At 49.4% G+C, this 13,877-nt stretch overlaps 1 protein-coding gene across 1 annotated transcript in view; it reads left to right on the top strand.

The window, feature by feature from the left end:
- The first annotated feature begins 1,223 nt into the window (after positions 1-1,223).
- Positions 1,224-13,877, top strand: part of LOC144721347 (calcium/calmodulin-dependent protein kinase type 1D-like) — a 60,106-nt gene continuing 47,452 nt past the window's right edge. The window contains exon 1 of the mRNA XM_078598906.1: positions 1,224-2,592. Coding sequence (XP_078455032.1) covers positions 2,504-2,592 — 89 coding nt within the window. The 5' untranslated portion in view covers positions 1,224-2,503. The remainder of the gene's footprint in view (positions 2,593-13,877) is intronic.

Here is a 13,877-nt window from a genome sequence, read left to right as displayed (position 1 = left end):
TGGTGGCGAGCTCCACTGTTAAACAGGCGGTGGCGTGCGAACACAGAGCGAGAGACGCGTTGACGGAGCAGCGGCGGCGACAACAGGGAGCGCACAATGCAACAAAACATCCTCATTCATCCAACACCGACAATGAGACTGCGATGGTTTGTTTGAGATTGGCTGGGCTGGCTCGCGTGCGCGAAAGGCGTTATGGGGCTGGTTAAACCGACGAGTTATCTCGGCGTACGTCGGGGTCATCTTTTATTTAATGCAGATGAGACCAGTTGAGGTAACGGAAACCAGGTCCACACCGCATACAGTAAACGTGTGAACGGCCGATACATTCACCTTGATAAACTTGATAGCCATACGGAGATGATTGAGTAAACATTTCATTCAAAATAATTAACCGTAAATTAATAGTTAGCAATAATCGCGTGTACATTTTAGAGCTACGACTCAATTTCCGGTGAGATGCACTCACAGTATAGTTAGGTACACACCACTGTGCACGAGTCAAAAAACATAAATTCACAATCTAAACAAATGTGGCTGTGTGTATTTATCGAATGAATGCCGTTATGTGATGACGATAACACCCTGAAGCGAGTCTCGTGAAGGATGTATGTTTGCGTGTGGCAGGAAACAGCTGTCACCGAAGACGAAAACCCAGGGGATAACACTCCATGTGCTGCGGCTGTTGTATTGTGATAATCCTGATTGGTATCTTGATGCCTTGCAATAGGTGTCCATTTGGTGTTTGAACGCCTGAACGCCTCCTGTATTATTGCCGGAACGTGTAAAGAATATTATTCATTTCGTCAATTTAATGGTGATTAGTTTGTGCATTAAGACCAATTGCCGTGAAGAACACATTATAAATGATTGGTGATGTCACCGATAATGTTGCTGATGATGGTAGCAACGCCGTTGCTGCTGCTGGTTCTGCTGCTTATGATGATGATGATGAATTGGCTCCGATCTGACCCATGTATGGGCCTCCGGACGCGCACAGTAGTGCGAGTGTGGGTTGGTGGTGGGGGAGAAGGTTGGTGGGTGGGGGTGGCGAGGTGGTTGGTGGATGGGTGGGGGTGCTGGCGTGTGGGGGCGGGGGGAGTAGCAAGTTGTGAGTGTGCAATGTTCCGCTCCTGAAAATCGACGCTTCCTCCTCCCTCCTCCCCTCCTCCTCCCGCTCCTCCTCCTCCTCTCCCCTCTCCTCCTCCCCGTCCGCGTTCGCGTTGAGAGGGAGGGAGCGAGCGAGGCAGAGGCGGCTTGCATCGCCGCTGCTCGCACCACAAGGCTCGCCGCGTCTGCTCGGGCTGTCTTGCATCGAGCGCCGTGTTTGATATCCCTTGTGCTGCGCGTGTATGTGTGCACATACGTATTCGCGCGAGACACATAGACCGGCGCAGGGCGCATAGCAGGTACATGCCCAGTGCTTCTATCGTTTAGCAGCCGACGACCACTCCCCAAGCTCGGTTCAACATCGGTCCGTATTGTCTCGAATATCATCATCGTCGTCGTCGTCGTAATAATAGTCGTCGTTATCGCTACATTATCACAAGCCTCGTTCTAATTTAAAGACAGCGCGTGGTTGGTGTTTGTGTTTTTTTTAGTTTGTTATGCCATTCGCCGGTATTTTAAAAAAATCGAAGTCTTTACGTGACATATTTTAAAATCCGCCGCTCGTGTATATTTACCACCGCTGGCGTCGTCAAGCGCGGAAAGCCGACAGCCTCGGCTCTCCGAGACAGAGAGACAGAGACCGCTCTCTCTCTCTCGCTCCACGAGTGGTTGAGACTCGTGTAGGAGGGGAGATACTCGTGTGCGTGTGTGTGTGTAACAGACAGACAGAAAGAATCGACCGGTACCTGAGAGCGACTCCCCGCATAGAAGGGATAATCGGCACTAAAGAGAGATACGAATTTGAGAGACGTCTAAGATAAGAGGACAGAAAGACACACACACTTGGAGGATAGATTGCTACAGAGCAGAGACTCATATGAGATAGGGTTCGTGTGCAGGGGGCTGGCTTTGTAGAAAGACTCAGATCAGACCCATTCTCGGAGAGACTCGTGGAGGTGACAGATAGAAACTCATTACGGGAGGGAGCCTTGTGAGAAGAGAGAATCACATGAGATCCTCCGAGGAAAGATACTCGTGCATTAGAGAGACGCATACAGCAGACGGTTGAATAGAACAGATATCCAATTACACGTTTGAGAGAGAGACTTGCCGGGGAGACTTGCATAGGGAAGGATATCTTCATAGCCAAGGGACTCGTCATAGCAGGAGAGACACTCGCGTTTTGTAGATATATCTCGAGAGAGAGAGAGAGAAGAGGGCGATAGAGACGCAGGCAGGAGAGAGTCGCGATCGGGAGAGGCCAGGGAGAGTCTTCGTCCACCCCTCGGGAGAGTCATCGTCTTCCCCACGCGGGGAGCGATCCAGCTCTGCGGGGACGCGACCTTCTGGGATCTCCGGTGAGCTGGGTGCCGCCTGGCTCTGCAAGACCGCGACCATGTCTCAAGACGCCGAAGAGGGACCCTCGTGGAAGAAGCAGACCCAGGACATCAAGCAGATATTTGACTTCAAGGAGGTGCTGGGCACGTGAGTCATCCCCTCCTTCCTTACTGCATGCCCTGCCGTCTCAGCCCTTGCGATGATGTGGTGGTGATGTGGTGATGATGATGATGTGGTGGTGATGATGATGTGGTGGCGATGTGGTGGTGATGTGGTGGAGTTGTGGTGGTGACAATGCAGTGGTGATGTGGTTTTGATGTGCTGGTGGTGATGATGTGTTTGTGATGTGGTTGGTAATGCTGTGGTATTGATATGGTGGACAGATGCTAATGTAGTGGTGATTATGTAGTGATGCCGTGGTGGTGATGAACTGGTGATTTGGTGGTGATGTGGCGGTGGGGTAATCGTGATGATGGCGGCTATAATAGCTATTGCCATAGAGTACAGCATTGTACTTGTATAGACTATATCAGTGCTTGGTTTAGTGCCGACATTGTAATAATCAATATCTGCGATCGTCACCATGATAATCGCTGCAATGAACGATATCGCTGACACCATTACATCATCGACACCAGCATCAACATCAACCTCACTGCTGTAATCATCGTTATCATCGGCACCGTAAATGTTGTACTAATCGTCGTTAAAGTTGGATTTTACACCACACTCATCAACATCGTTAGTGTCGTGATCATCATCAGCATCGTCGACACCGACATCATCATAGACACCAACATCATCATCATCAGCATCATTGACTCCATCATTTTAATCATCGACAACATCACCATCAACAACATCATCATTCATGGTCATCAATAATGCACCGGAGCTCGTGCCCGTCACGGGGCTGTCGCGATATTGATTTCGCGGCGTCACGTGACACGCCGCGATCGTTCCCCGTTGTGCTCATGACAACGCTCTTATCGTTGGTGCTGTTGTTGTTGTAGTTGTTGTTGCCATCGTCGTCGTTCTCGTTGTCGTTGTTGCTGCTGCTCTGTGTCCCTTTACCCACAAGCTTCTGTCCCGTGCGTCCCCACGCCATAGCCCCTGGGAAATGTTGGGCAAACGTCGGAACCAAACGTTGGCCCAACGGTTCCAGCCACATGCCAACGTCAGCACAACGTTGGCATGTTTACTAAGGGGGGTTCTCGTGAGCAGCCCCTGCCCCTCGGAGCTGCCCTTCCCTAGAGCCGTACGTGTGACCTACTGACTCCGTGTTACTTGCACGGGGCCAGGCAACAGGACTTTCTAGCAAAGCGACGAGAACTTCAACCTCTGGCCGAGTTATACAGGCGCGCGCAGAGGCTGCTCTTGGTTTCACTAAATGGTCCGATAAGCACCGTGGAAGTTTGGAATCGCAATCACTGTAAATTCAGAACTTCATTCTCGATGTACATATATTGTTTTGCGGTTGTCTGCAGACTGCAGTAGCACGAAGATCATAGCCACGGCCGTAGCAACAGGTCCACTGGCGATGTGGTGTGCCGCGCGTGCGGTTTTAATCAGAAAGAGGAGCTTGTGACGGGTGGGAGTTGTGCCGGGATGAAGGAGGCTAGGATAAGGCAGTCTGGAAGTTCAGAATGGAATGTGGCAGGAGAGCGTTGTAGATGTCGTCTAGAAGAAGAGGTTATGATGAGCGGGACGTGTGTGCAGCATGGAGATGGACAGGTCACCAGAACAGGCATTCGAGTGACACCCAGAGGCTGACGGCCAAGGGGGAGACCTAAAGCCAGACTGTGGTGGTGAGATGGTAAGGGCAGTCACTGAAGCACGTGTGCAGCGAGGGGAAGGCCTCGTGTCATGGCAGCGATGGGTGAGACTTGTCAGGGCCAGATCTTTGAAGGTCGGATGTGAGATTTTTCAACAAACGAGGATCTGGGAGAAGGACAGGAAGCGATGGCACAGTGGTGGGGTGGGGGCGGGGGGGGCATCGGTGGCCAAAGCCACCGATGCCCCCTTGACCTTGTGCACTCCCTCCGGGAGGAAACGTCGATGAAAAATGTTGATTTTTGCATCGCACAGTTCGGCATCGTGTCACTTCCACTGTGGGCACAATGAAAGGGTTGCTCGATGTTTATTTTCCGACGAAATTGTTGTTGTTGTTGTTGTTGTTTTTGGCGGTGGCGAAAACGCGTCGACGTCTCGCATCATCGCCAACAGATGTGTGTGTGTGTCCGTGTGTGTCCGCCCCGTCTCCGCAAAGATGTACACATCATCTGTGAGCCCGTTCCCTGAAACAACGTGAGTGGGATTCTGAGTCGATCGCTATTTAAGTGGCGATACGCAAAGAGAAGCAAAAACGCGATAAGATCCGGTGGCTCAAGCGGCTCCGTCGCGACTCCCGTAAACGAGTTAGCACATTCACGGCCGCGTATCTCTCAAAGGAATCAGAGATATGACTCGTTTGCACACACGTATCGCTATGGAGCCGGTGTCCAGACCTCCATTCCCGCTCACGGCTATCGCCAGTGGTACGTGGACTGCGCCTGGACCTCTCCATCACAAACCGCACTGAGCAGCGACCTCAAGTCTGCCCAAACATACGCCGTGACCCACACACCATGGGGAGAGTTTCATTCAGCAGTGGATTGACAAAAGCACTGCAAATCATTATTATTTTCACATGCTTCGGAATTATGCTTTAAATATGGATACCTAGGTTGTTACACGATGCCTCTGCACCGGAAAAAAACTGGATTATTGCTTTAACAAGCCGTGTGAGGTGCACCGTCTATGTTCTGAGTCCCAAGCCAGTGGTGGAAATTCCGCATTCCCATGGCAGTGCCTTTTACGTTACGTCGCGGTAAAATGCAGTCGTGTTTTTGTTGTTGTTGTTGCCACCATCGCCATCAACGCAGATGATGTACGATCGTCTGACACTGTGAAGCCGAGACAGTGGACAAATATTAACACGAGTCTACGGGTGACGGACCCCACATTTAACTGTACGGCTTCTGCGCGTGTCTCATCTGCCAACGTAAGACTATTTGTTTAACAGCGCCGGTAATGGCTGCTGAAACCTCGAAGGTCAAAACCGATTCACATTTTATCTGTTTAAACCGACGCTGTTATGGATCAATGAGGTGGAGGATATATTACTCTTGGCCGAGACAATATTTCATTATTTAGAAATGAGGACAGGCGGACATTTCCCTGTTTATTTATATGTGTGTATATATAAGCATGACTTATACGCTGCCGTGATGTAAATGTCAGCACGCACTGGAGTTGCAATCCAGAGGCCACCAGTTCCATCTCCCGCCGTGGCAATTAAAACAATGTTCCAGCTTTTTCGATTTAAAGCTTTCGTGACTTCAGGGATTCATCTTCTTGGTTCTTTCGGTAAAGTCACGTAGAATGGAAATAATAAAATAATAAAAATAGAACATAATTAAATAATTCTCACGACGTTTCGGCCACAACGCAAGCAGCCGTCCTCAGGTGAAGAACAGGTCTATCGAGAAGACAGAGTCTATCGAGAAGACAGAGTCTGACTGTCTTCTCGACAGACCTGTTCTTCACCTGAGGACGGCTGCTTGCGTTGTGGCCGAAACGTCGTGAGAATTAATTTATTATGTTCTTCACCTGAGGACGGCTGCTTGCGTTGTGGCCGAAACGTCGTGAGAATTATTTAATTATGTTTTATTTTTATTATTGTATTATTTCCATTCTACGTGACTTTACCGAAAGAACCAAGAAGAAAATGTTCCAGCTATAACCCCCCTCTGCTGATACCCACCCATCAGTGTCCACTACGGCGTGGTGGGGCAAAGTGTGGGTACTCGCATTTCTTCCAAAAGACGTCTGGAAAAGTTGGACAATCAACCGGATGAGCGGGTTTCTAGAGAGAGCTCCCTCTAGTGGAGGCCCTTCTGGCAGCAGTGCTGTGAGCCAGGGATGAGAGGGCTGCACCTCTAACTAAATACTGTACGTAGAGCATGTGCCAAATGTGATCGTTCACTAGTCAATAATATGCACGCACAGTGGCTAACGAATAGTAAAATGCATGCTCGTATCACAGAAACATCGCAGGACACGTGGATGAAACGCAAACGCAAATGTTTGATTTCATCTATAATTATCAAATACCCCTCTTGTTGCTCAATGCTTATACCTTTTGATGTATAGAGGGTGGGCCAAAAGCCAGGGCACATTGGATAGCAATATTTGTCTTAACAAATCGCATAGGGTTATTTAATTTTAACAAATGTTTAGGCTAACTTTCATGAACATTAATTCACGATGCATTAATTATCTTTTGAAATTAATTTAGGAATTTCCTATGCATACTGTACACAAAAACGAATTGAACTCGTTCGTCTTTGGTCAATTTTCTTTCCATTCTAAATGTCATCTGGAAAGGAAGAAGAAGAATAATAAAAACACGAGATTAATAATGACAATGAATAAAATATTCACTGAAAAAAATCAACAATGAAAATTTGTAATGACAGTGTTAAAATAAATAAAATAACCCGAATTAATCTTGAATTGCGAGCCACCCTGTGTAGCAGCATCCGCATGCAATCGCGTCTCAAGACGCTGCATGCAACAGGGGACATCGCGGGGAAGTGAAGATGTAACGAGGAGACTCGCCGTGTGGAGGGAGAGAGGTCTCAGGCACTGAAAGTTGAACAGTTGCAGGAAGTCGGCAGCACGGAGGTCTGTGGAGAGGAAGTTTGGGGCTCCAGGGGTAGCAGAGGTCAAGCTACTGAACCTCCCACCGAGTGAAGGTCAACTGCGGTTGATGGAGCGGAGAGAGTGCGTGGAGGGGAGTAGAGTGAGATGAGAGGGGAGAGGTAGGAGAGTGCGTGGAGGGGAGTAGAGTGAGATGAGAGGGGAGAGGTAGGAGAGTGTGTGGAGGAGAGTAGAGTGAGATGAGAGGGGAGAGGTAGGAGAGTGCGTGGAGCAGAGTGAGATGAGAGGGGAGAGGTAGGAGAGTGCGTGGAGGGGATTGGAGTGAGATGAGAGGCAGGAGAGTGCGTGGAGGGGAGTAGAGTGAGATGAGAGGGGAGAGGTAGGAGAGTGTGTGGAGGAGAGTAGAGTGAGATGAGAGGGGAGAGGCAGGAGAGTGCGTGGAGTAGAGTGAGATGAGAGGGGAGAGGTAGGAGAGTGCGTGGAGGGGAGTAGAGTGAGATGAGAGGGGAGAAGTAGGAGAGTGCGTGGAGGGGAGTCGAGTGAGATGAGAGGGGAGAGGTAGGAGAGTGCGTGGAGGGGAGTCGAGTGAGATGAGAGGGGAGAGGTAGGAGAGTGCGTGGAGGGGAGTAGAGTGAGATGAGAGGGGAGAAGTAGGAGAGTGCGTGGAGGGGAGTCGAGTGAGATGAGAGGGGAGAGGTAGGAGAGTGCGTGGAGGAGAGTGGAGTGAGATGAGAGGGGAGAGGCAGGAGAGTTCGTGGAGGGGAGTAGAGTGAGATGAGAAGGGAGAGGCAGGAGAGTGCGTGGAGGGGAGTAGAGTGAGATGAGAAGGGAGAGTGCTTGGAGGAGAGTAGAGTGAGATGAGAGGGAGAGGTAAGAGAGTGTGTGGAGGGGAGTGGAGTGAGATGAGAGGGGAGAGGTAGGAGAGTGCGTGGAGGGGAGTAGAGTGAGATGAGAAGGGAGAGGTAGGAGAGTGCGTGGAGGGGAGTGGAGTGAGATGAGAGGGGAGAGGCAGGAGAGTGTGTGGAGTAGAGTGAGATGAGAGGGGAGAGGTAGGAGAGTGCGTGGAGGGGAGTAGAGTGAGATGAGAGGAGAGAGGCAGGAGAGTGCGTGGAGGGGAGTAGAGTGAGATAAGGGGGGAGAGGTACACGCAGCGAGGTTCATGGATGATTAATCATTGTTTGCATGTGTTATTTAATACTGATACCAAAGTGTCTTGTGCGTTGTTTACTCTTTTCACGTTGTTAATCTGGATGACTGGAGTGAGTTTTCTGTTTTCCTGTATTAATTTAAAGCGACGTCTCCCTTGATAAAAAAAAAGACTCATGGTCTCAATGAATTAAATAACTCCATCACTGAGCCGAAACCTCTACAGCATCATCAAGTTTCCCTTCGTCCTGTTGGTGGTGTCTCAGCCTTGCGGGCTTGAGCCAGCCAGCCTCATTTGGTTAGGCGCGGACAACTCCAGACCAGTTTTCTCTTTCCCCGACACGATGGGGTATTCTCAACTCAACAGAATACTCCACAATAATATTGATCTGGTTTTAAATGGCTATCATCTATCTGTGTCAGTGTCTGGGTCATTATGTAAGTCAGTGCCGGGTCGCTAAGTATATGGGTCTTAATGTAAGCCCAAGTAAGTCCACGTGAAGCCGGAGTGGTCTATTGATCTCTACGGAGGTCTGTGTGCGTCTGTTCTTCTCTGCGTAACTCTATGGGGTTCTATGTAAGTCTGTGCAATGCTCTAGGTCTCTATGTAAATATACGAGCCTCTGTGGATGTCTATAGGTCTCTGTGTAGGTCTGTGCCAAAATGATCTCTAGTGTAAGTGACACGACTTTGTATGAGGCATCTGTGTAAGTCTGTTGGTCTATATATATTGAATTCCAAGCAAGTCTCTGCTATTTTTGCTGCATTTATCTAAAACCCAGGAATCTCTTGAAAAATAGATATGTGCTCGTACCGGTTAAGTTATGTATCTATATCGTCATCTTGACCATCCACGTCCTGTCTACTGTAGCGTGATGGCCTCCCCACACCGCCACCACCACTACCACCACCATCGTCACAATGATTATTGTTAATATAAATATACTGAGTGTGTATAAATATTGAGTGTGTATATCTCAGCAGCATCATTTATGCAACGGCATCGCACAATGCTGTTCAGCCCGCAAACAAAACAAAACACGGACACCGCATTTATATTATGATGAAAGTATCCATCATACGTGGTTCTGTGATCGTGAGCGATCCATCTTTCTCCTGCTCATGAGCGGATCTTGTCGCTCCATCTCACTCGGGCGATTATCGTCTGGGGTATGTTTCCAGAGTTTGGCTGCCATTCCATCACCGGTCTCGCCCCAGTGATCATCGTCCCTTTTGGCTGCGTGCATTCCGCCCAATCCCACTTGCCCGTACCGCCGGAATTTGCGAGATGTTATCTTCCTCGCCAGGTATACAGGAGATCGAGGGTGCCATCCAGACACTGACGCCTGCTGTGTATTTGGAGTGAGCATTTTCTCTCTCCCCGTGGCCGCGTGGATTTGTTTCTACAGTTCTCTCGGAGTTTCCCTTCACATTTAGAAACGTGCATTTAGAGTTTTTGGCTGCTATAAAATTCCACATGATAAGCCACTTCTTTGAGCTATCATTTGTGGCGAGGTCGCTTTTGAAAAAGAGCTACATTGCTCAGTGGGCCTTGCATGGTTACTTAAGAAAAAGAGTTTCCGGTTGAATAGTTTAAAAGCACTCCCAACCTGCTTTCGTCCCCCCCCCCCTTTTGCAGGAAATAATTTGATATATACTATAGCTATTATCTCTCTAAATACTGTATGTAACCCAAAAAACCTCTTATTGATTGAAGAGAATGTACAACAGACCATAATTGGTTAATCATTGCAGACAGGACAGCCCACAGACTCATCAATGCTTTTGTAAGTGGTTAAAATAGGTGAACAATTAAAGTATCAATGTTGTTGTTGTTATTTTGTTGTTGTTGCGGCTGTTGTCACACGCGCTGAAAGATTTGTGATCGTGGAGGTCAACAGCCTTTCATAATAATAATAACTGGAAACAAATCACATTTTGCCTCGCTCTCTGCAGCCGCGACATTTCCAATCGGTCCTGAGCTGCTGCCGAAGCGCTGGCTGCGTCTCCTTAAAAAAACCGATAATTATATCATTTTTTTTTCACTTTTCAGATAGCTTCTCAAACCCGTCTATGATTTATAACGCACGCAACTTTTTCGCACCACGGTGTCCGGGGATGCCAGAACCGGCGCTACCAAAACATTCCCCCAACTTCTGTGGTTACATTCACATGTTTGGCCAGCTCTAAAATCAGGGGAATGTGGAATTGCTTGCTACTGGAATTGCCACAGCTGGATGAAGGCTGCCAGCTGATGTGAGCGGTGTTCCCATGCCCATTGACGCAGGGGCGGAAGACACACGTTGACTTGGCTACAATCAGGAACGTCTCAAGCTTCTTTCGTCAAGAGGGTCCTGCTTCAGACGTTGGGCCGGTTCCTTTTTTTCTCAAAGGTTTCCAAGAAATAATTATATTGGAATTTGTTGTTGTTGTGTTAATAGTGATTAAAATGTGTTGTTGTGATAGCATCCCTCTCCCATCGTATAGAGCAGTGGTGCTGCTTCTTCTTCACCTGGCGTGCACCACGCACTCCTGGGGTTGCGAGATGCCCTTTCTGGGGTTGCGGGACACGGCCAGATTTGTTTTAGAAGGTAAATAATCGAAACACAAATTCAGCACGTTGTTTCATCAAAGCTGTGTGTTGATTAACATTGTACATTTTTTTGTTTACGATTGAGAATCAAAGGGGCGCAAGGCTCCATTGAAGGTTAAGAACCACTGGGTATCGAGGGAGTGCTCCTGCCAATAGAATCCCGTACGAAACAACAACAAGCACCGCCCAAAAGTGTGGTATTTTATTTTATACCTACGTGATTTTACCGAAAGAACCAAAGAGTATGTGGGAGAAAAGTTCACCGTGTCAACTCAGCCGCGTCCGTCAGAGCAGCGGTTTCTTCGCGAGACACTTCCATTATTTGAATGCGACTCGAGCCCAGGCCCATTCACTCGTTGCCTTATATGAGCCTCTGTGTGCGTCTCTGGTAGCACGCCAAACGAATCAGGCGAAGTTGCGCCTTGCCCGAGAGGCGAAATCGCTCACCGCTGCTCGTGTTAGCGACGGCCGGGGATCCAACACAGGATCCAACTCAGGATTCAACTCAGGATCTAATTGGATCCAACTCAGGTTGGATTCCCGCGGGGGGGGGGGGGGGCAGAGGCGGTGTGGGCTCCTTCTCGCTCCCACGTGCGCGGCCAATCCCCGTGAATCACAGCACGAGCGCTGATCGGCAGGCGTTGAGCGCCAGTCGTCTAGCGTGGTGGACTCAGGGAGTTCAATGGCATGGTCTGTGATCGCGGTCCATGTTGCGGTGGTCGTCGTTGCCGTGATCTAGTGCCGTGGCCTATTGCAGCCGGTCTGCTGTCACGGTGTGCTGTTGTAGATGTCTATTGCGGTGGATGATTGTGGCCGTATATTGTCGTGGTCGACTGTGGTGGCCTTTTTGGTGGTGGTAGTGGTGGTGCTCTTCATTCATAATCCCTTGAGAGATTACGACAGCTTGGGAGGGCATTCATCCAGCAGTGGATAGATCATGGCTGCTGATGATGAGGGCAACTTTGAGAGGGAGGCACGAGTGCCAATGCAAGGTTCGTGATGACGATGATGTCACTGACGATGACATGTTGATGAAATCGGGTTTCCGGTGGTGCCGATGACACACTCCATCCAAAGACAACGCTCCCCCATATAGCCTTCAACATGCTGGTGGGGCAAGTGCTATTAGCAATCAGCGATTAAAGCCAGCATACGTGGGGGTGAGAAGCCAGCACCACGCCCGGCCGCCTTTGTCTCCCCAATGCTGATGTTTCGCACCCTGTACGCACCACGTTGAGTTGACCGATGAGAGAGGCCTAGGACCGGTTCAGAGATCTGTCACCGATGTTGGCCGTGAGCGGGAATCAAACTCGGGTAGCCGAGTTCATAGCAAAGTACATTAACCACTACACTGCCCCCCCCCCCACACACACATCCTCCACACACACGTGCTTACAAGGGCATAATGCACACGGTACAATATAGCGTAGATACAAAATATATGGGGGTGGCTGACATTCTAAACAACACGAGTTCACATTCAAGGCTGCCGTGTGACTCAGTCACGAGTCATGTAAACATCAGTGCGGGCTGTCGAGAGGCAGAGACGGGGGTACAGAGACTCGAGGGTTGGGATGGGAGGTCGGGGGGAGGGAATTCCTCCCTTTGGCTGGGACATATTACACAGAGTGATTCCTGGATGCCCCGTGATGTACCAGGTGATTGCTCCCAACCCAGCAGCAGCTAGAACATCAACCGCAACACCAGGTAACAGCAGCGACAGTCGCAACAAAACCAACACACAACCAGCATTCGCCACTCAGCGACGGTGACGTCACCACGGCACTTGTGCCAGGCCAGGTGCACTTTGAGGCCACGCGAAGTGTCGAAGGCTCGCTGACAGGAGGTCTCGGGACAGACCCAGGTGCCACGGGTCGGCTGGCTGAGATGACTGATAGATGCACCACCAGCTGTACCCCCTGCTGTACCAACTTGCTGCATTTTACCCATCCTGCGCTCCGCTCGTTGTTGTGAGCGTCGCTGCTCTGCCCTCCGTTGTTGCTGGAGGGCGACTGCCTCCAGCTGACCTTCACGAGCCTCCTCCACATAACAGCAGTCGCAGCAGGAGTACAAGCAACATCAGCAATAGCAGGAGCAGTAGCGGCGGTAGTGGCAACAGCAGCAGCCGAAGCAGCAGCAGCATCAGTCAATGCAACAGCAATCGTAGTCATAGCAACAGCAGCAAAAGAAAGTCCCAGCAGCAGCAGTAAGAGAAGCAGCGGCAGCAGCGAGAGTAGCAGCATCAATAGCAGAAGCAGCAGTATGAGCAGCAGCAACAGCAATCATAATAATAGCAACAGCATTTACAGGAGCGTGCATGTGAATTCGTTACGTGTAGAATACACAGTATTTCACTGGATATCTCTTATTTAAATTGTGTTGATGTATTTCCTTTGATTTTACCAGAATGGTCGTGTAATTTGTGTCCAAGGACCCGTGTGTAAATCGCGCTCTCTGTACAGTAATGACTATCCGACAAGCCAGCCTATTGGGAGAGCTTACAACCTGTTAGGAGATTTGACTGTGCAGAGAAAAGTGCGACGACGTTGGCACACGAGGGATGAGCTTCCGTGATCACATGGTAAATACTGCGATTAATCTCCAGCGAAACGGCGTGCAAATGTACATTCTCCAAACATTGTGTCGCTTTTTCAACATTCCTCCTCCGGTTTGCTGAGAAAAAAATACCTCAAATCGATCGGTACATTGGCCCACGGGGCAACGTTCATTTGACTAGCAGTTTGACACCGTAGGTTTTCGCGACCGATATTATTCATAACGAAGGTTTCTGGGTTAAATCGCGTAAGTATAAATGTGTCGTAACCCCCCACCACCCGACACTGCCAGTAAAGGTTTGTCACGTGAACAAAACGCGTCAATTAGTTACTACTTCAGCCCACCGGACTGTTGGAGAGTAAATCCACAACATTCGCAATTTGAGTAGTACGACGTTTCGCTGCTACAGTAATTACATCCAGCATCATCGGGC

This window comes from Lampetra planeri, chromosome 11 (genome assembly GCF_965212315.1).
Source record: "Lampetra planeri chromosome 11, kcLamPlan1.2.h2, whole genome shotgun sequence".
Classification (NCBI taxonomy): Eukaryota; Metazoa; Chordata; class Hyperoartia; order Petromyzontiformes; family Petromyzontidae; genus Lampetra; species Lampetra planeri.
Note: the sequence above shows the minus strand (reverse complement) of the source record. Positions and strands in the feature narration are given on the sequence as shown.